Source organism: Podarcis cretensis (genome assembly GCF_951804945.1).
Source record: "Podarcis cretensis genome assembly, chromosome: 12".
Classification (NCBI taxonomy): domain Eukaryota; kingdom Metazoa; phylum Chordata; class Lepidosauria; order Squamata; family Lacertidae; genus Podarcis; species Podarcis cretensis.
The window spans coordinates 26,955,366-26,978,562 of record NC_137181.1 but is presented as its reverse complement, the minus strand read 5'-3'; the positions used below and the strand labels follow the sequence as shown (position 1 = coordinate 26,978,562).

The window sequence follows — 23,197 nt, the reverse complement described above, 5'->3', positions numbered from 1 at the left end:
CTGAGAACTGTTCACGCCATGAACAGTTCGGGAAAGAATAAAACATCATTTATTTATTTATTTTTACAGTTGGTATCTGCAGTCTCTCCCTTCCTAAGGCTCTTTTTGAGGTTTCTTAGGCCCCCTAAAAGGGAGCTGCTTCCTCAGGGCAGCTGATTTTGGGTGTCAGGAAAAGGGACAGCCCCTGGCTATTATTATTATTGTCTTTCTACTACCAACAAGTCACTTCTGGGATGCCAAAATAACCTGTCTTGGGTGCTCTGCTTCTTTGAGATTTGGGTGGGTAGCAGCAGGTACCGTTTGCTGCTCTGCTTTGGGTAGCAAAATCTGGGGAAACCTAGTTAGATGAATTATTATTAGCAAAGTGTCTTGGGCCAGCCCTGGATGTGAGGCTAACGCAGGGCTAGCACAATGCCCTTGACCAGCCATGTCTAGGAGAATATAGAATACTGTATAGAATCACACGACAAAGAAGTGGGGTTGATGTGTATGAACATTCCTTCTCCCTCATCACGTGTCCTGGGTTGAATGTGAAATTGTCCTAAGTTTGGTTGGCTAAGGCAAGAGGGATTTCTCTAGTACATGTACATTCAACCATGTCACCTCCCAGAATCCCAGCCAAGGTGGCAGAAGTGGCTATAGGCCTTAATAATGCAGCCCCCTTCCGCGGTCCTCCTGATGGACCGACTCATGCATCACGTAATAGATGAGACATATTAAACTTCTACCAAATGGTGGCGCCAAAAGATAGCTGCCTTCAGAGGCAGGTTTTGCATTAGGCCTCTCCGGCAAAGCCTTGACATCTCCCAACTTTGGTGGGAGGGAAACAAGACTTCAGTATTGGTAAAATCGGGAAATTTCACTGTTACTTTGAGAGAAGTGCATTGATTTTGTGTCTGAATACTTTGCGCTGCTGTATCCATTAGTATATCCCATTCTGTTTAGGACTTTGTGAAATCAATGCACGAGATCAGGTTCAACTATTTGCTCAGTCAGGGACTTTTTGTATGGCCTTAGACCATGGGCGTAGTCAGGATTTATTTTTTTGGGGCAAGCATTATGTTGAGGGGCAGAACTGAGTACAATGCAGTTAGCTAGTTAAATAATTTTATTTATTTGTTTGGGGGGGGGGAGCTGCCCTCCTGCCTTGGATAGTCTGTGTTTTCCAAAATTAAGATATAATTCCAAAATTAAATATAAAAATCACAGCCTTTGGCAGACTTTCAACCTGTTCTTAAAAGTTCAATTAGAATTAGTGCAAAGTACTGTGTGAATGTACCAGCTTGCCATGTTAAAGCAGACTGAAAACTAAAGGCCCATCTATAAGGATAGAAAAATGGACACAATTCTAATTGCTTCTGTTTTCATAAACTCTATTACAGCTGCTTTTATAGATAATTGCACACTGAACTCCTACAAACCTATGTAACACAAATGAAATATTTATTCTGGTGTAACACATTACATGTTTGTACAAGAATGTCAACAACACAAAATGTGCACCCATCTCTGGGTCTACATTGTTACAGCCAAGTAGACAATAACCGTACAATAAAATTCAGTAGAACCTCAAATTTAATTTAAGTATTATTCAAATTTAAATATCATTCATCTGTATCTATCAGCTACAGTTAACAAGTAACACTTAAATAATTAAAAAATTAAATCATTTGCCACATTTTAAGCACAATAAAAAAGTTTATTACAATTATGGAAAACAAATGTTACAAATGTCATTTCAAATGTTTTAAATGCATGTAAATGATATTTTGAAAGCACACATGGACTATATTAAGCAGTGGTACAGCATTATAGTGCATTGTAATGAGATAAATTAAGTTATATTAATTTTCAGAAGAAACTAATAAGATAAATATTTGAAACTCTCAAAAAATATATATAGACCAAAAATATATCAATCAGCCATTCATTTTTAGGCTGTGAAATAATGTATTATATGGCTTATACCCCAATCCAAAACCTCTTACATTGGCACAGGCTCCACTGAAAACATTGGGAGAGGTGTTCATACAATGGCCCAGTTAGAAATATTTATCTTGATTCAATAAACCATAGTTTATTGTACTGAGAATGAGTGCTGTAACATGTGAATGTGTTTTCTCATCCTTTCTCTTGTGCATCATAATGGAAACATGGGGTTTATTAAACCAGTTACCTGTTACACCCATACCAGGTAGCTGTGGTTTAATATCTGATTACAAACCAGGAAGGCATATTGGTTTGCAGCCAGAGATTTAACTGTAGCTTCCTAGTTCAGATGTAGTGGTGAAATAGTTTAACAAGCTTTGGAAATTCTCGTTGAGGCATATGAGAGAAGCAAAGAAGGAAGGAGAAGAAGAAACCATGGAGACACAATTATTGTTTACAGTGCATTAAACAATTATTTATTTGGAATGAAATTGTTAACATCAGAATTGGACCAACGTCTTCCAAGATCTGTGTATGGCCAAGACGTACACACATAGACAACAAAATATGAATATCTGGAGAAAAGCTTGATCTGATGAGTATTTCAGTAAGTAGTAGCATTTATACAGCACAAGCTGGCTTGGGCTAATAAACATTGAAAATATTGGATTGTGGTTGTGTGCATTTTATAATTACTATTTTATAATTACTGTAGATTGCAGGATCTGAGCCACAGTGAATTTAATAAAATGGAGTGCAATTCTGCATCTTAAATGCATGCTTGTAAGGCTTATTTGCATGAAAAGGACCTGCATGCATTCAAGTGGGTTGAAAATTGCTCCGTGAATAGTCAGATCACTTAATGTGTCAAAACCCTATATGTAGCATAAATATTTTAATAGTACTCTTCTTTGATTTTATCCAAAAATACAATTTTATTAATATACCTATCTTAAATAAATTTTAAAATAAAATAATATCTATGCTATTATATAAAACCTTTTGAAAAATAATTCAAGATAGCATTTCCCTTAAGACATTTTTGTGGCCCGAATTGAGTATGACATAACGCTGCCATTGAAGAGTTTACACCCACATGCTAAATACCATTTGGGATCCAGAACTCTGAACTTGCAGTGGTGTTATCATGTTTAAGGGGGATACTTCATGCATAAGGGTATATGCACACGTACAGAATATGGCACATACTAAGAGCACCACTCACAAGCAGAGAATGAGAATCCCCTGCATATATGGGAATAAGCATCTGATTCCATCCACACCATACATTCAACACATGGCTTTCCCCAGAGGATCCTGGGAACTGGAGCTCACCCCTCACAGAACTACAGTTCCCAGCACCCTTAACAAACTACAGTTCCAGGTTTCTTTGCAAGAAGCATGTGGATGTGACTGATGTAAGAATGTATGCATGTGGCCCTTGGCCGAACTTCAAAAGCCCTCTATGAGTCATTAGTATATACTTCTACAAGAGGAGTATTAGAAAAAAAAGTTGGTCAACCCAGTTTTGGCTCTGTTCCTGCCCATACGGCATATAGCCCCTACAAGTTACCCCAGAGAGAGTGCAGCCCTTGACAAAAAACTAGAACATCCATTGATTTCAATGGGACGAATTACATGGTCCATAAAAGTGCTCCATTGTGGTGACGGTTCTTCAGTAAGTGCAAGCAACGGAACCAACAAACCCCAGGTCTGCCCTTGAGCTGGAAATGGCAGTCTGGTGTCTGTGGTTACCATAGGTGTATTTCTCAGGTGCTATTGTAAGTGCATCTTGGCCAGGAACAGGGCAGCACGGAATCATTGTCTATGTCAGGGTAAGAAACCTTTGCCCTTCTGATGCTGCTGAACAGAAACTCCCATCAGCCTTAGCAAGCATGGCCAATGGCGAGGGATTATGGGAGTTGGGACATTTGAAGGGCCACAGGTTCCCTAACCTTGCCTTAAACTGTTCCACTGTTAGTCGATGGTCCCATTTAATTTGGTGTAGCACATCTTATATTGGCACAGCATTTAAAGATCAGGTTGCTAGGCACTTCCTGCCCCGCCATGCTAAGCAACAAGTTCTAATTTTCAATTTATTTTATATATTTGAATAAAAGTGGCAAAGGAATTAGTACCACCTGTGAAGTAACAATGGTTGCAATGAATTATTTTGGATTTAAACATTGCAAGTAGAAAATCAATCCTGATGAAAACTGGTGTCAATGGAAGTCTTTATCCCCAATGCTAACAGATGGGGTGGGGAGGCAAGATTTTAAGTGGGATTGTGGCTGGGAAGCAAAGGGTTAAACCTCCATGTGCTGTGTTCCATTAAAAAACCCCTCCCTGTTTGCTATTAAACAAGAGCCCTATAATACTCTCCAGTGTCATGTTCAGTGCTATAATTAGTTTAGCCCTCAATACTTTCGTTTACTATAATCTAGCTAGACTCTCACTAAACACAAATATTTGCACAAATAGTGTATCATAAAAACACAGCCATCTACCTTGCATTCTTTGGGGCTGTAGAAAAAAATTAAAAAGTGATGGGAATTTTTGTTTTGAATGTTTATTTGACCATTTATGCTGGCTTCAGATGGTAATAGCAGAAACAAACTAGTGAAGCTACTTGCAGTTTAGCAAAATAGTAAACAAAATTCTCGTGGGTGGACATCGATAGTGCAATAGGGTCCCCCCCCTTTCACCCCATGCCCCCATGGCTCTGGGTTGTGTGTGTGCTGACAGAACAATTGCCATAGCACTACAATGAATTCCTACCTAAGCGTCATTCCAAAATTTTAGGAACCTAGGACTAAAGTTTCAGAGTGGAACTTTAGGTGTAAGGTATCATAATTATTAACAAGGTGTTAAAACTATGAAGATTTCATTTTAGCACATTCATTGCAGATGATTTTGTTTTTCACACACAAACAATATATCCTTTGTGCGATGTAAAGCATTTTAAAAAGATAGTCTGTAGCAAATTATGAATAACCAATGGACTCCCCCCCCATAGTTACACAAAAAATAGTTATCCCCCCAATTATGCTAAACACGTTAAAATCTTTCTGAGCTTATTGTTCCAAAGGCCTCAGTCCAGAGATAGGTGGAATCAAGAAGGCATTGTACATGACGGAGCTGGCCAACGTGGTGCCCTTCAAATGTTGCTGGACTGTGCCTTGCACCTCCCCTGACCTCTGGCCCTCCTGTCTGCGGGTTATGGGAAGTGGATTCCAACAACATCTGGAAGGCACCATGTTCTCTATCTCTGGCAAATGACTACTGTGAGCATAGAGAAAGCACTTGCAGTACTGTCAGTGTTCACGGGTCTGCATCCTTCTTATTTAAGGTGCTGCAGAGTCCTAGTCTGTGATTCAGTGGCTCTGCACCCACATCTCTACTGGTTAGTCATAGACAGAGACCTTAAGTGCATGGAAGGCTTACAAACTGTCCATTTTCGTCTATTTTTAGCAGCCTCCGGCCTGCCGTTATGCATGTAAAACAGGAATCCCACTTTCATAGCGCCCTTACTGCGAGTGTGTTAAGCGCGACTGTGAAATATCTATTATTTGTAATTTTGAGCCAAATAAATACAGCCATACCTCGGGATGAATACGCTTCAGCTTAAATATTTTCGGGTTGCGCTCCGAGGCGACCCGGAAGTAACGGAGTGTGTTACTTCTGGGTTTCGCCGCTCGCGCAATGCTCAAAATGATGTCATGCGCGGAAGCGGCGAAACATGACCCGCACACACACGTTTTATGTTCGCTTCAGGATGCGAACGGGGCTCCGGAACGGATCCCGTTCGCATCCAGAGGTACCACTGTCCGCTGCCATGTCTAGTTTAGTCTATTAATGCCCCTTACTTTCATTTCATTGTTCACTAGTGCTTGTGCTAACTTAGGTAGTAATCTACCTAGCAGAAACCAGCAGCCTTTTAAGACCGTGGATTTGAGCACAGTTATAAATAGCTAGCTTTGTAAGGTTTGATCTTCTTGCAATTTCAAAACACTACTGATCATGTAAACAAAGGGTAAAGACTATGGCAGCCTTATCAAAAGCTGGAAAACAACCATATACTGTACTTCAAAATATCATGGTGCAGCAGGAAACAGGGCAGCTGCAGCTTCTCTGGTCCCCTCATTCACCATGTCATGGCTGGCTCTGGGTGAAAAGTGTACTGGGAAACGTGGGCCCCTTCCTCTGTCAGTGTGAACTGATTAGCTGCGATGGCAGTGCTCCCAATGGTGTCCAAGTCCAACTGGAAACAATGGAACAAATGCTTGCAAGTATGGGTGAGGTTGAAGAAAGCTCTCTCCTGCAGCCTTTCCTCCATTTGGCCACCATTTAAGCCTTCCACAATGCCCCAGAGCAATGCTAACTTGTGCATTATGGGATGTGCATTAAAAGGTTGGCAAGATCCACCTGCTTGGTGCTCCTCAGTGTGTAGAAACAGGATCTTGTTTCAGGGGAGCCAAATTCAACAGTGATTCTTTGGGCAGGTGCTTACACCACACCTCCAACCTACCATAATGGATCAAGGTTCCAGGCATGGCATATAGCAAGCAGGAAAGGATGTAGATAGCTGGGCCAGGGAAGGAAAGGATAGGACTTTTGTAACATTAATAGATTTAAAGGAAAATGACTGATCTCCAGCGCTGAATCTGGCAGCCTAAGGGAAGACAGCTGTAACATTATGAATGGTGCAATGCTAAGAATCTTCACTCAGATATAAACCCCATGGAGTTCAATGGTATTTATCGTCTGGTCAATATGCTTAATAAACCCAAGTGTGGCAGAAGAGGTTTGAGAACGCATTTTCTCTGCCCAGACAGCAAATCTTCAGAATGCAGGGATGTGCTCAAAGACATTTACGCCACATTAAAAATGTTATGTCTGCACTGACCAACACTGCCCACTTCCTAATAGTTTACAGCATATCATCACTTGTTTCCCACAGGTTTCAGTCTACAGTAAAGCTTCTATGAACTATATCACTTTGAAAGGACAATGCTGACAAAGGCGATAGCGTCATTGTGGACTCACATTATAGTAACCCTTTCTGGTGAGGGATGTGAACCAGTTCCACTTCCATCTTCCATAAATTGTCTTCTTTCCCATCCTCTTCTTATCCGCCTCAATTTCCTGCTTATGCACGGCAGGAGCAAGAATACCTTACCCAGAATTACTGTGCATGGCAAGACAAGTGCAAGAACAAAATTTGGTGGTGTGTAAAATCTGTAGTATTGTTCCTCAAAGGCTCTTTTCCACCCATAAATTAACACATGGAAAGTACTTATGAGCAGAGCGACGTATCCAAGAGTAGACTGAAAATATTGGGGGGGGGAGGAAACAGATACAAATTAACACTCTGGAAACCCAATTAGCAGACATAGCTAATAAACTATTTAAAATTTCTGAAAAAGACTGAGTTAAAATCAGCACACGTTGTAAGTACATTTTATCTGCCTGGCCTTCAAAAATGGTTGAACAAGGTTCAGTTCAGGACATGGGTATTAAAAAATACAACGAGCTTGCTTTCAGGATTTCTGCTGGTTTAATAAAAAGGTCGCTCCTCATTTTTATTTTTTATTTTACTGTGATGGCCTGTCAGGGAACTGCCATCGGAAGGGCAGGCGGTGGAAGGGCTCACGGAGGTTAGGAGAGACTCGGCAGCAGAGGAGGGAACCAGCAGGGGGAGAGAAGGAGCTCCAAGGGAAAGTGAATCAGAGGGATGGCTCAGAGAGACTTCCAGCGAAAACAGTGGGGAAGTTTCAGGACCTCCTATAGGGACACCCAGCCCTCGCCGGAAACTGTCGCGCCGAGAATCCAGAAGACGCGTTTCCGTTAAGGAGCTTCTATGTTGGAAGCGTTTCCGCAAATGCCCACTGTCGGATTCTGCCAGCGATTGAGGGAGTCATGTTTAAGGGGCTCCGCTATAGACAGAGCTTTGATAACCAGGCCAAACTCTGAGGGACTAAGCTTTACGCACAAGCAGCTCATCATCCCATCACATGGCCCAATATGTATTCTGATTTTTCAAATTAAGTTCTGCAGAGGAAAACTGAAAAAGCAGCTCGGAATATGAAAAGGAGCATCCAGAATGCTCCTCTGGCATTTTCGAAGGTCTCTAGGGGCAGAAACCTTTTGCTGGAAGAGCAGACTGTGTGAGATTTGCTGGACTGATAACGAGTCTGGGAGAAAAGGGATGAAAGAGGCTGCTCACTTGAATCAGCAGGTATGGTTGCATAGAAAAAGGCGACAAAAAGCAGTATCAGAAAGATACTGCCAGATATCTTTAGTGATATACATCACAGCTTCTAGCCCTTCCTGGATTTGCTGGTGCTTGGTGTCCTCAGCGGAGATGTGTTGGTTTGTCATATCAGTGTAATGCAGTAGAATTGTGGATAATATTCTAAAACTGTGTAAGTCCTGAAAAGAACTGCTTAAAGCCTCAACTGCTTATCTCAAACACATTTTGGGTGAAAAAAAATTCAAGGAAATGCCCTTTGACCAAGCATTTCTTAGATTTGGAATTCTTGTGAAGTCAATTTACCAGAATGAAAAAATAAAGAACACTGCCTTACAGTGTATTCTTACACGTAGTTACTTGGAAGGAAGCCTTCCAGGGCGGTTTTTGCTAAGTACTAGCATTTAGGAACTTGTTGACATTTCTGGAGCAATCCTGTTAAATATCAACACTGAAGTGCCTTCTGATAGATTAGCTTCTAATATTGGGTTTTGCTACAATACACACCTGGATAAAACTGAATTCCCTCCAGTTTAACGACCTGCTTACTGAAGGAATAGAAGTTACAGCCAACAGAGAAAGCAGCCCCAGGCTCATTATTCCAAAGGAGACATACATTTCAATCCGCCAGACCTCTTCCTCATTCCATGTATTTTCAACATCCGCATGGACCTGAAGAAAGAGGACGAGAATTTTTTAGAACATGGAACACATTTGTATAAGAGGAGTTTTCATTCATTCCGGAGACTTGTTGGGTTTCTAAGTGTGCCTGGTGGACTGTCCGGAAGCTGGGAGGAAGGGGTGGGGGGAAGCTGGTCAGGATTTCCAGTGACTGTGAAGAGGCATTCATGCCCTTAATAGGCCTGTCCCTTCCTACAACTAGGAGGAGGAGAATAAACTATGCAAAATGGAAAACAGATGCAAATCTGAGTGATTTATACAGATCTCAGAATTCAGTGCTTAGGGGCTTGTTAACAATCTCTTGGAATGGATGCTACACTGAAGCTAAGCAGGCCTAGACTTGATCAGTAACCTGAACGGAAGACCACTGGGAACCCCATTGAGAATCACAGTCTCCAAGTTATTTTCCTTACCTGCTGATAAGCCATATTGAGGAACAAGTACCGTTCGGACCTCCTCATGGGCAAGCAGAGGCTGTAAACCACGTGCACTGTTGCAAAGAAAAAGCTAAGCAGTCCAAGCTGTTTCCTACACTGCAACCAGCTCTCTAACCAAGGTGGAAATCGCCTGTACTTAGTGCCAGAATAAAGTTGATAAGCAGCTGCCAGCAGCCCTGATAAATACACTAGAGACAATAAAGTGATAGCAACAACTGGCAATGTCTTATTCACGATCTCAATAGGAATTTTGTAGAAATCACTCTGCTGGTTCCTCACGTAAGGATGAATTACATCTCGGATGAATGAATAGATGAAGAAGAAGGTGGCCAGGCTGACAGCCACTATTACTGGTCCTTTCCACAGCGTGAACAAGCGAAGAGGCAAATTTTCAATCTCCTTTGCAGATGATAAAGCGCCCAAATCAAGAGGAATGAAGCTGAGTTGACGGGCAAGTTCCATAACTTGATGTCGAGCTTGAAAATTATTACTACATATGTAGACCTTTAAAAAAACAACACACAAACACACAAACATGATTATGATGTACCAATATAAAGATGAATTCAACAGCTGCAATGGACTAAATTCGTGTCCTCCAGATGTGGCTGTACCACAATGCCCATCAGTCCCAGCCAGAATGGCAAAAATGAGAGTTCAACAACATCTGGCAGACAACCCATTGGCTACTCCTGAACGTAATGGTCAAACTGCAGTAGATGCTACTAGCAGATAAAAGTGCCCAGACCACTTTAAATGCATAAATGATTTTATATGTTTAATTTGTTTTCATTCATTGTTGTCAGCAAGGTCATGTATTTCACCTTACTTATGTTTCCAGTGACATAACTGAATGTTAAAGTTGCTATAATGATGAAACTAGGGAGTTCTCTCGTTTTGTTTTCTAGAAAGCATTGTATGGAAAACTAAAGCATTCTCTGCAGCCAGCTGCTTCTGGTCAAATGTTGTCTAGAGCACTGATGGAATTATTTTGTGATAGTTGACCAAACAAATTATTTCAGAACCAGATATTCCATTTCCCCAAGCTTTTTTCTTTAGAAAAAAATTAAATTCTATGTTTTACATACCATTTTACATATGGTTTTATTATAGTGTAAATAGTTTGGGATGCTTCAAGTGAAGGGATTCATTAATAACAATAATAATATTTTATCTCTGTGAGCCACCCAGAAAACTCTGTTGTTGGATTGTTAGTACTGCAGCAATAACAGTAAAGATGATGACGCTTTGGCATCCTTGTGTGATGTTCTTCCTCAATTCAAGCTCAGCAGCACTGATGACTGTTTACAAGCTAGCATGCTGAGCAATGTTTACTCTCAGTGCTGGAACAAATATTGAGATTGGCAAGACAGTCACAACTATTCCAACCACTATTTTCATTCCGCTTTTTAAAAAGACATAAATGCATAGCTTACCTGTCTGCTAGCATCTTTGGGTCCTAACTGCAGCGCCCAGGCTGAGATAACGTTGAATCCTTTGACAACAAAAGAATCTTGGAAAAGTGACTGCAAGTATTCTGCATTAGATTCTGGATACTGGTTAACTCTCATGTTATTGCTGACATCTACAAGGATTTTACCAACAAGCAGGTGTTTGAGGTCCCACAAAGCAGCATAGTGTTCTCTGTGTATAGCAACAAAAATCAAATTTGCTTTTGCTACAGCATCTTCGTGATGAGTGACATCAACCACATGTGGAAAGAACTCAGCAGCAAATTTAGGGTTTCTGCTTCCTATGACCACATGGTACCCACACCTAATAAGCCTAATGGTCAGTGATTTTGCAAAATCTCCACTTCCAATTATGCCTATTGTGACCTTGCTGGTGTCCTTGATACCGTTTACACCATTTGGCAAGAAAGTTTCATTTAAAGATTTGGGACTTCCCATCATAGAAATTGATTCCATAACTCAACAGGATGAGATTAGAGGGCAATTTTCTAAAAGAAAACAGAGAGGAAACACACGTAGTTAATATGAACCCATTAACACATCCTGCATCATGAAATATTTTTTTCCCTACTTTCACACATTCCTCTACAAGCCAGGCAATTGTGTTCTAGCACCAGATGAAATAAAAACAAAAAACCCCGATTACTGTACATATGATGGCTTGGATTCCAAGCCATAAATAGATTTGTTTATGGAATTGGGTTTTCCCATCTAACTCTTCCCACTAAGACCTCCCCACATCCCCTGATGATTCACTCCAGCGGAACCTTCTAGAACACAATGGAATTCTCCCTCCCATGTAAGCAGGCACAAGCAGAAGGCACCTCCCCCCCGCCACAACCCCTATGTTTATAGGGTGGGGGAACCTATTTTAGGCTGCATGCCTGTGCTGAACATGGCCATAATCAAAAGTGCAGTAGACTAGCTCTACACACATTCACACACCCCTCTCCATCCTTCATCCTGACAAGCAAGAGGCATCATCAAGGTTCAAGGACATATTCCACATTCTAGCCAGGCAGAAACACTTGGGTTGAGAAACAGGGCCAGATTGGGGGTATGGCCTACAGAAGAGTTCTGAGGGCCTGGATGGTTGCCCCTTGGCCTGAGTTTCCACAATCCAGGTCTACACAGAGAAAACCACCTCCATAAATAGCAAAAGAATTCAGCAGACATCAATAAGGGAGAAAACACATCTTTCAAAGATGCTTGGCAGAATCCATAAAAGATCTGAAATATATGACCCGAGAGAACATTCCCTACAGAATTCTTGAGCTTGAACAAATTTATGTCTTCATTGGAAAGCTGAGATTCTGCAGGTACACATTTGTCTGCCAAAGTGTCACCCACCGTTGCAAATTGTGTGAATCTTTGTCTACCACAGCTGGCGAAGAGTTCAGTCACTACCTCTCATCTTCATTTCCTTTTCTGTAACATAACGACAACCATCCAAGCAACCACAACAGCACACCAATACAAACATTATGTAGCAGTTATAAAGCCTGGCAGGACATTCCCCCTCATAAATACGCTTGCTGTGTTGCAGGATGACACCTTGTGCTTTTCCATTGTTAACAATGGAAACAATCTGCACTTAGGATTGCGGCCTAAGGCAGTGTGCCATTCTGATGCTGAAGCAGACCCACAGCATTATTCCACACTGAAGATACTGGCGTAGCCCATGCTAACACAGAACAGTGTATATATAGAACAAGACACACATTGTGTACTGGTGCATCTGAACCAAAGCATAGGATATACTATAATAATGTATAAATAAATAATGTGATAAACTGAAAGTTGGTACTATTTCAGACCCTATTTATGTTTACTGGTATTCCATGGCTACCAAAGTAGGGCAACCACCTAATTCAAGTTGATTAATTGTACAAGATTTAAGTTGCAGACCTACATAAATTTATACGGGAGCAAATCCTGTTGAATTTAGTGGGATATACTTCCAAATAAACTTTCATAGAATTGAATTGATAGTCTGCCTAAAATTGCATGAAAAAAAGCAGTAGCTCTAAATAAAAAAACATAGATGGTGCACACCCATCAGACATTATCTTAGAAGAGGCATTAAGGTAAAGGTAAAGGGACCCCTGACCATTAGATCCAGTCTTGGACGACTCTGGCCTTGCGGCGCTCATCTCACTTTATTGGCTGAGGGAGCCGGTGTACAGCTTCAGGGTCATGTGGCCAGCATGACTGAGCCACTTCTGGCAAACCAGAGCAGTGCATGAAAATGCTGTTTACCTTCCCGCTGGAGCAGTACCTATTTATTTACTTGCACTTTATGCTTTCAAACTGCTAGGTTGGCAGGAGAAGGGAACGAGCAACAGGAGCTCACCCTGTCATGGGGATTCGAACCGCCGACCTTCTGATCGGCAAGCCGTGCAATCAATTGTTGTTGTAAAATTAAAAAAAAATGTGCTGCCTTATTAATGAGGAGAAAGTTATTAATTTTATTTAACATGTTTCTAAACTGTTTTTTATGCTTGGTAATCCTCCCAAGGCACTCCCAGAGTAATCAATAAAACAATACAGTAACATTGCACAGAAATACTATTACTATATTTAAAAAATCAGCAGCATATAAATAAACTGAGTAAAGCATCAGTGTGTTAGTCAATCAAAATCTAACTGATTAATTGACTAAATGTTACAGCCGTACATTAAAGGAATTCTGTATGCCATTCTACCTCCTCCAGGAATTTATATATTCATTTGTCTAGGAAAATAAAATGTAGAAGGAAGCATATATAAAAATAAACAAATAAAATGTTAAGGGAAACTGCAAAGTCAAAGGCAACAAAACCTTAAACCAAGTGCCAAATGGCATGTAGGATTGTGATAAGGGAAAAACCCACAATTTCTTAACTCTGAAAAGCTATATTTTCTAAATGTCATTTTATTACCGAAATAACTTGCTAGCAGTTGTTGTGCTTTACTAATTTTGAGGAAATGATTCACTCTTAAATGTGAGTTGCAAATCCAGCAGGAATTGGTCAACAACTATTTTAGCCAAAGCAAACTGAGGAAAAAAGATTTGTGTGTCCTGGAAATGTGATTCACTCAAGCAAATGACGAGATTGCATCCTATTTTTTTGTATTTAAATCTCAAAAGGTACATTGTGAAACACCCCAGCTATTTGGTAACATTTCTTTTACGAGAAATGGGCTACTTTTAACATTAAAAGAGGCCAGGGAATTGAATATTGAGCATTCACTTCATTTTTCATGCTCTTTGAACTAGTAAAGAAACCTAAACAGAAACTTAAAAATTCCACTGTTTACCACAGGGCTTATACTCAGATCCCAAATACACTGCTCAGAAAAAAGGCCAACATTTCCAAACCTTAGTTGCCAAAGGCAGACCTTCAGCTTTATATCATAACTCTGAAACACGAATCCCAATTTCGAATTTCTCTTTTAAATACTGAAATCTTAATCCTTTTGTCAGCTGCCAGAACGTCAACAGTAGAAAAAATTGCACTGTCTTCAGTATTTGACATGCCACTTTTTAAGTTCAATAAAATAAGGGAAGGGTGGTCAAATACTGCTATGCTTGGGAAAGCAATGAGGCCATTGGGTGGGTGGGTGATGTGTTGATGTACCTAAGATGCTGCTCATTGGATGCTTAGCATGACTGTATAAATTGCCATCATAGTACAACACGGGCGGGACATTGTAGCTTTCCATACTGATGTTGTTGTTGGGACTCCCATCAGAACTGGATAATGGTCTGAGCAGTGGCGGATTGGTGCCCATTGAGAATGATAGGGTGGAAGCAAGGGAGACCAATGGTGAGTGGAACCAGAACCACAGAACCAACTAATTCTAGATTTTCTCCCAGTGGGAACAGTGGGAAATTTAAAATGATGGTTGTAGCTTATTGCTGCTGCTGGTGGGTGGGTAGCCTGTGGCTGGGTGAGACCCACGGTTGTAAGGAGAGAACCAGTACTGCTGAAAGCCTCCTCAAACCTGAAGTTGGCCCTGTGAGCTATGAACAGATGCTTTTGAAAAATTACCTTGTTGGATCACATATGCAAATCAGCTCCCGGTTTCTGATGCCAGCAGGGATCAGAGCGCAGCCTGTGAAGAATAAAAAGAGGGTCTTAAAAGGCTTGTTCCTTGCATGTTGTGTACAGCAAGGCTTTAATAGTAGAAGTCCAAATTTCTGATGATTTATTTTCTTCTAATGATCTTGCATCTGACTCCCAATGGGACAGGATGGTTTTCTTAGAAGTCTAGAATTGCAGGAGAACCTGGCATGAACCAGAAATCATTTCCCCTAAGTTTTCAGGCTAGCTCCACAAACCTTGTGCAGAGCCATGTGCTAAGTAAGTGGCTTAGGGGGATGGAGTCAGATGCAAAAGACAATTTGGCGGCCAAATATTAACTGCATGACATGATATTATATAAGCCAACATCTGAGTTACTACAGATCAGTGTTTTCAGTTTGGGTGGTAGCTTTTTGCTGTTTCTATTGTTCCACAACTGGGAAACTCTTGATGATCTATTTTGAGTAATTGGGTCTACCAGTAAATTAAATCTACTCCCTGCCCACTCTAGTCATAAACAAAACTGTCAAAAGCTATAAAGCACTCTAGAAACTTGAAACAGTTCTCCCATTTTTTGAAAAAACCCGCAACCTTAAAAGTATTTAACCCAGAAAAAACCCTGCCTCAATTTTTATGCATGATTTGACCTGGCTATCCTTTACAAATCTATGAACATTTCAAGTCATTGAAAAGCTGTATACTTTTCAGAGTATACTTTTCAAAGTTTTGAGCTTGGGATTGAAAATGGACTACAAGAGGATTAAAATTCCAGGAACAATGACTCTTCTCCATTTGCCCCACAGTGATACAGTGGTATTCATCTGAGACTGCATAGATTTTTTAAAAATCCAGATAAACACTTCAAAAGGAACATCAGGTCACTGAACTATTAAGAACAAGAGATGTTCTTCCTGTTGCTAATGCATTTGTTCGGCAGTGCATTTGGCTATAAATTTAGATTACATAATTTTAATCAGAATTTATTTTTAATCCAACAAAGTCCTAATTTTCCACCTTTTCTTCTTCCATCAGAAGAATATGGAACCAGGGATGGCAGTGAAGCAGAAAGGGGAAACAAACTGAAGTAACAGAAATGATAATTTTGGGGGGGCGGGGGAAGAACATAAAAAATGATGGTCTGGACAAAAGGAAGCTGGAAAAGTAAAATTTATCTGTACTGTTGCCATGTGCAACTAATCATTCAAAGATCTTTCAGTAAAATTCAAGTCCATCTCCTACTATATATTTGCCTAAGTTTGTCATCATGCACTTTGGTCACTGTCTGATAGATGACATTGAGAACTATAGCATGACAATAGCTCTTGGAGAGCTGCTGTGGCCTTTGCAGTAGCACTGGAGAAGCTGTGGAGGAAGTCACAACAGCCTGTGTCAGTTCCTCAGCAACCGCCCTGCTCTACAGCTGCTGCCCACCTCACCAACGATGCTGTTTCAACCTCAGCAGAAGGCACAGAGGAAGGAAGCAATGGGTGAGCAGGATGGAGCCATCCTGGCCTGTCATGACTGTTCATGGCACCCCCTGGACCACCTGCCCTCCTCCTTGTGCAAGAAGATCTAAGGAGATGGGGGTGGGTGGGAGACATGGCAAGCCCTAAGTCAGTGGGGGGAGTTGGTTTGGCAAGGTCTAGAAGGCACTGGGGGCTTTGGTGAGGTGGGGGCAGATGGAATTGGTATTCCTTTGGACCTCCAACATTGGGTAAGGGACAAAGGAAAAGCAGGGGGAGAGCTGCAAAAGGCTGAAAGGATTAGTGCAGCGTAGGCTTTCTCACCCGTCCCCCTTCAACCTCTGATGTTGGGATTTGGGCAAGTGAGTGGAACAGACCACCTGCCAATCATGTCGCATCACAATTATGTCAATTATGTCATGTGAAGGTTGCCCTTCCCACCTAAGTTGGCCCCTGGGGTGGAAACCCTAAAAGATTATCCAGCTCTGGTCTAATGGCTGGGTGGGTGGGGGGTTGGCATGGTCTTGTGGGGGCGTTTCTGAGGGGTGCAGTGGGACAGAGTTGTAGGCGGGGTTGGCTGGCAGGGATGGAGTCCCAAGTCCGTCTATAAAATCTGTGGTCTCATAGTGAACCATGACTCATATTTAACCAAGGTTTTATTACAGCCAAGAGGTATATAAATCTTGTGAAATACAAAAAAATAAAAAATTAGCATGGATTCAGGGACAGCTACTTTTTGTAACCATATCTTTGTATGGTGCTATGGCTTCTGCTGTGACCTACTGGCTGAAGACTAAGGTCCAAACACATATGAGCAGAGGAAGTAGTAAAAGTGTACATAATAAAGCATGCTTGACCAGGCTATTTGCTAAGTTGCTTCCCTCAGCAGTCCTGTTCTGTCCCACAAAATTGAGAAATCAGGGAGCTAGAGCTCAGGAGCGGTGAGTTGTGTTAATTGGAACATGCTGCCTTTTAGCAGTCTTGTGGTTAGGGACAGGACATCTGGTGTGGATGAGTAATGTCTGATTTATTAAAAAAATGCTAAGCACAGTAAAGTTGTCTTAACTAATTAGGTGAAGGGTTAAAGCAAACAAAAAAGTGACATGTTTACTTCTGCTTGCTTAGCAACTTTACAGGAGCTCAGAATATTAATGGTACAATTAAGTGAGTGGCTAAACTGCATACAATCCTATTACAGCTGGAAAGTGCAGAAAAGACCGCTGCAAAAAAGAGGGAGTTGAGCTACTTAGACAGTTGGACAGGTGGGTTACCAAGGTTCGCATGAGTGCCACACCCTTCAAGCAGATGCCCTAGACATGACCGTTGAGCTTCTAGGCCAAGGATGGAGAACCTTTTTCCAGACTGAGGGTCCTATTCTTTTCTGGACAACCTTCTGGGGCCACATGCCAGTCAGTGGTGAGAACGGACAGTGGCAAAAGTGAGCCTAGCAACAAGTGTAAATTTTACCTTTGTACAGTAGGCTAGTTTATACACAAACCAGCCTCTATCCTTCACCCAAGCAAACAAGAATCATTTTCAGAGTTCAAGGACACATTCCAGCAAAAAACAACAACCCTACTCAAGGTGACTGTGAACCAGAGCCAGAGAGGGGCATGACATTGAGAGACTGCGTGTGGCTGGGGGCTGTTGTGGGGAGAGTCCTCAGGGCCAGATAGGGAGGCTTGGAGGGCCCTGGGCCTGTGTTTATCAACCATCAGGGACACACTACTTATCACTGTGATGTGCACGCTTACCACATGATAAGAAGACTGTGCTAATGAAACCAGGCTATATTATCTGCTGACGTCCAAGTAGCGTCTGCCCATTCTGTTGTCCAACCCAACACTCTTTGGCCACCTTTTTCTCCTATGATCCTTGTTTCTCATTTTGTCCCTGCCTACCTTCCTGTTTCACTGTTGCTTCCCCTGTGTGAAAACATAAGAGTCGTCATCTCCTTGAGACAGGGAGCAGTCCTCTCCCACTCTCTAAAACACCATCCACGTCAACAGCACAAACAATACCCACTCCTCCATATATCTCCCTCTCCACTGACTAATGGTCTCCTGTTCCCTTCAATGACTCCAGCACTATCTCATTGCTCCTTGCTGCTCCCTATGTGTGCAATTCCCAACCTCATAACATATACTGTATGATATAACCGCTCTTTGTTTCCTTCAAATCCCTTGTCAAAGCTCACCTACAGGGCCTAGACTCATCGTATTAATCCTAATTCTTAACCATAAGCAGGCTTTAATAATGTGCAAACATGTTTGCCTGAATTCTTCATTCTCTCCCTTTGACTCTCCTTCCCTTGTTTCCCTCCATGGACAAGGCAGGGCACGGGAGGGCATCCCCCAATAAACCTTAATCTTGACCCCCAGCTTTATTTGTCTGTTTGCTTGAGTACGTTTCTAGCACTTGCAGAACCTGAGATATAAGAAGATGAGAAGAAGAAGAGTTTGGAGCTTTATCACTACCCGAAGGAGTCTCAAAGCAGCTAACAATCTCCTTTCCCTTCCTCCCCCACAACAAACACTCTGTGAGGTGAGTGGGGCTGAGAGACTTCAAAGAAGTGTGACTAGCTCAAGGTCACCCAGCAGCTGCATGTGGAGGAGCAGAGGCACAAACCCGGTTCACCAGATTACGAGTCTACTGCTCTTAACCACTACACCACACTGGCAAGCCTTATCCTTCCCGTGGATGACCTTGTTTCCCTCACAGTTTTAGACTGCAAACTCTACGGAGGCAGGCTCCTATCTGTTCTCTGTATTTTATTGTTTATTTTAATTATTTACATACCATCTTTAAGATCACCTTTCCCCAAGGAACCTCATAATTAAAACAAGTATATTGTTTCAATAGGAAAAACACACATAACAAAACATGGCAGATAGCAAACTTTGGAGTCATATTTTACTAATGTTTAAAATGTTACATTATAAGGTGCCGTTTATACAGATTGTGCTTTATAAGCAGCTAATAAAAAATATTAATTCATGTTTCAGAAAAGTTACAGAGTTGGGAGAATCCGCACAGATCAAAGTTTAACATTTTACCACATTTCTGCTTTGGAGTAAAGGCCTCTTTGTTAAAATGCAGCAGAAAGATGAGGAGCTTGTGAACCTCCAAGTGTTGCTGACTCCAGCTCCCATCAGCCCCATAGCTCAGAAACATCCCCACCTCTCACTTAGCAAATAAGTACCAACCTACCCTGCGGCAGCTCCCTTTGTGATTGTATGATGCACTGATTATTTGTTCATGTTCTGGCAATTAGTTGACTATGTGGTTATGTGCACACAGAGGTTAAGTTACCACTTTGTAAGTGATTAGTCTTGTCTTTATCCAACCACCACCTACAGAAGCAAAATATAAATGCCTTTGTCTAACTGAGAAGCAACAAGCTTTGAGTCTGGGCACCCATTCCACCCAAGTGATCAATTCTGCAAGTGGCTTTATTCAGAAGGCAACCACAAAATCCATCTTTAAGGTACAGTGGTACCTCTGGTTAAGAACTTAATTCGTTCTGGAGGTCCGTTCTTAACCTGAAACTGTTCTTAACCTGAGGAACCACTTTAGCTAATGGGGCCTCCCGCTGCCGCTGCGCGATTTCTGTTCTCATCCTGAAGCAAAGTTCTTAATCCAAGGTACTATTTCTGGGTTATTGGAGTCTGTAACCTGAAGTGTCTGTAAATTGAGGTACCTCTGTACATCATAGCTGTCAACCATCCCTTATTTGGCGGGAAAGTCCCTTATCCCAGCGCTGTTTCCTGCTGCTGTCCCTTATTGATTATGTCCCTTAAATTTACCAGGTTTCAAAGGAAGCAGCTCCTCTCCCTCCCTCCCTCCCTGCCGGCCAGGGAGGAGGGAGGCTCCAACTGTGTTGCTTGGCTGCGTTGCTCACCCAATAAGGAGTCTAAGAACGACTGGGGGGGGTGGAGCTTGCATGCCTTGTGCTGATCAAATTGGCCGCATTGCCTGGAGACTCGCCTTTGCTCAGCGCTTCCCAGCGGAGAGGTGACGGTAGTTTTCCTTGCTGCATCCCCTTTGCCAGGTTGCTGCGCTGTGGGAACCACCTCTTGAGGCTTCGTTTCGCTGCTGGCTGGGCTTTCTGCCTTTGGCTTGGAGGGGCTCAGAAGTCGAACATACCTGTGCTAGGAAAATCCCTTATTTTGGCCCTTATTTTCGAGGCTGCTGGTCCCTTATTTTCAAATCTGTAAGTTGACAGCTATGCTGTACATGAGTGGGAGACTACCCTCTGTATTCAATCCAAGCAGCTTTTTCTATTACCTTTAGTTAAAGGCTGTAGCTCAGTGGTATAGCATCTGCTTTGCATGTAGAAAGTCCCCTTCAGTCCCCAGCATCTAGTAGGCCTGGGAATGTCTGTCTGAAAGCTGCTGTTACTCAGTGTTAACAATATGGAGCCCTGCTCATGACCTCTTGCAGCCACCATCCTATTAATTTCATCTCCCTTTCACTTCAGACACTGTGCAACCTAGGGACACATCCCTTGACCTCTGTGGTTAAACACACACCTTCCTCTTGGGCTGTGTTAGAAACTGAGATATGAAAGCTAGGCGCTAAATGGCACCTTAATCCTAGGTTATGGGTGCAACAATGGAATGTCTAGGCATGCCTTTTATAACAAGAATACAGTGGTATTTGTCAACTGCACATTGTAAAGAAAACGGAAAGAAAGGGACAAGCGACCAAAGGCCTTCTATCAACCTGTAACCCAGAGCAACCAGATCCTATAATAATTCCGCTTTGATCGCGCATGCCCTGTGTCCCGTTCCGATAGCGCTGTGCTGCTTTGCCCTTGACTGGCCCGGAAGACGATGGATGTTAGACAACACGAAGACTCCAGCTATGTTATTCTTCTTAACATATAAAATGAAATTGGGTTACGGGTGGGGTGGGGTAGGAATCTGGGAATCTGCAGGGATGGTTTGCAGTGTGACTGGAAACCGTGCTATTACGCGTCGAGTACAAACCGGCGCGAAAGCGCGCGCGCTTCGCCGCGCGGCCCGTTCCCACGCCACCCGCGCTCTGCTCGGCCAGGGCTTCCCCGTCCTCCCGCCTGGTTCTCACGCGGGGGCGCCGTGTTAAAAACAACAACAAGCGCAGCCCCCTTCTCGTCCTTCCGGGGTTGCAAGGGCAGGAGCCAAGGCGCCCATTGGTGCCCCCCGCCCCGTCCCGCGCAGCTCACCTCTTGCAGCGCCGGAGTCGCCTCGGCGGATCTCCCTCCCTCTCGCCTCCCGCGCTCCAGCCTGCCTGAAGCTCCCGGCAGAGAGGCGGGCGGGCGGGCGGGCGGCGAGCGGGGCGGGAGGAGGAGGAGAAGCGTTTCTTCCGTCCCTCCCCCGCCTCGGCCCGGCCTTCCTCGGGATTTTGGTGCTGCCAGCAAGTGGGTCGCGCAGGCCGGGCCAGCCGCGTCTTCCTCGTCCTTTCGCACGGCACCGAGAGGCGGGGGAAGCGGCGGCGGCGGAGTCACGGGGAGCGAGGCGGGAGACGCCGCCGTCTTCTCCGTGCGCGTTGCGAGGTGGAAAGAGGCCGGCGACCCGCTGCTCCTGTCACCCAAGGGTGGGTGGGGGTGGGTTGATGGATAACCGCGCAAGGCCCCAAAGGCCTGTTTATTATTAAGGGGATCTCTTTCTTTCTTTTTAATTCCCGGCTTTCCGATCCTAACTGCCCCCCCCCCCGAAAACCTCAAGGCAACTAACATTGTTCAAAATAAATGAATAAACATACACACACCGCTAAACCAACCCGCTATTCAAACAGCAAATCTAGAAACGGAAGACAGCAGATAATTTCAGAGCAAACAATCCCTGGGCCGTCACGTGTTCGCTCTGTATTAGCATTTTTCCTTATTATTTTCAGCATTCTTTGCGGATAGCAAATACGGAATGAAAACACAAAGAAAAGTAATGCAGCAAAGGGAATTTGCGTATAATAATAAACTTTTTTTTTATTCTTTTACATGGGCAGTGCAATCCTATAGTATGTAGCTGGGGGCAGCAACGCTGCTCAAGACCAGGGGCTGGAAACCACAAGAGAGCACACTTGCGCTGGAATCCCAAAGGCATCTGGTTGGCCAGAGCAGGATGCTGGACTAGATGGGCCAGTGGCTGCATCAAGCAGGCTCTAAATACTGTGGATTTTTAAATGGATAGTGAAATTTGTGAGTTTGGACCTATTGCGTCAAAAATCAGATGAAGTCATGCCAAAGTGATGTTTTGCTCCACCATCTTGAATCAAAAATGTGCCAGGCACCCAAATTTGACTAACACCACTCACTCCCCCGAGAACCCTAATGCCAAGTTTGGCAACAATATCTCAAGAGGTAACTGAACCTGTGCCAAAAATGAGCAAAGTCATGCCTAGGGTCTCATCCACACTTTTGTTTGTTCCATGATTTTTGTTCTTTTGTTCCACCGCTTTCCTCAGGAAAATCTGTTTACTGCTGAATTGGAACAAATATCAGTTGGGTTTTCTGTGGATTGATGGGAGGCAACTTCGTCAATTTCTTCTTATTTCCTGTATTGTATGTTATTGCATTACAAGTTGCATTCCCTAAAATTCAGACTGTAAAACAATAAAATAAAATACAATATAAAAAATATACAATTGAAAATAAATATTAACATTTAATGCAAACGTGCTACAAACCACCTGAAGCTGGCAGACCACTGGTGGTCCACAGACCAGTTTCAGATGCCTTGCTCTGGCAAATAGCCACGTTTCTCTGAAGCATATTTCTGAGGGAGTCCTAAGGGTCTGTGGTTCAGGTAACCTATCTTAGATTATATGAAAACATGTTCCTATCTTGACAGTTCCCATCAAATCCATCAGAATTCTTCCAAGACAAATGATATTTATAGGAACCTCTGAGGGAACAGCT

The 23,197-nt window shown here is 42.7% G+C and overlaps 1 protein-coding gene across 5 annotated transcripts; it reads right to left on the bottom strand.

The window, feature by feature from the left end:
- Positions 1 to 1,422: 1,422 nt before the first annotated feature.
- STEAP2 (STEAP2 metalloreductase) lies at positions 1,423 to 22,801 on the bottom strand. Of its 5 annotated transcripts, none has more exons than XM_079948335.1 (7): positions 22,051 to 22,801; positions 14,804 to 14,867; positions 12,120 to 12,197; positions 10,734 to 11,257; positions 9,274 to 9,801; positions 8,687 to 8,851; positions 1,423 to 7,256 (listed from the first exon to the last, which is right to left on the bottom strand). In XM_079948335.1, the coding sequence occupies exons 4-7, from the start codon at positions 11,223 to 11,225 to the stop codon at positions 6,972 to 6,974; spliced, it is 1,470 nt and encodes a 489-aa protein (XP_079804461.1). In that variant the 5' UTR covers positions 11,226 to 11,257; positions 12,120 to 12,197; positions 14,804 to 14,867; positions 22,051 to 22,801; the 3' UTR covers positions 1,423 to 6,971. The 5 variants fall into 5 exon arrangements, with proteins under 5 accessions (XP_079804461.1, XP_079804463.1, XP_079804462.1 ...); XM_079948337.1 differs by having other exon boundaries at positions 12,120 to 12,192; XM_079948336.1 differs by lacking the exon at positions 22,051 to 22,801 and adding an exon at positions 21,506 to 21,800 and having other exon boundaries at positions 12,120 to 12,192.
- Between the last annotated feature and the right edge of the window lie 396 nt (positions 22,802 to 23,197).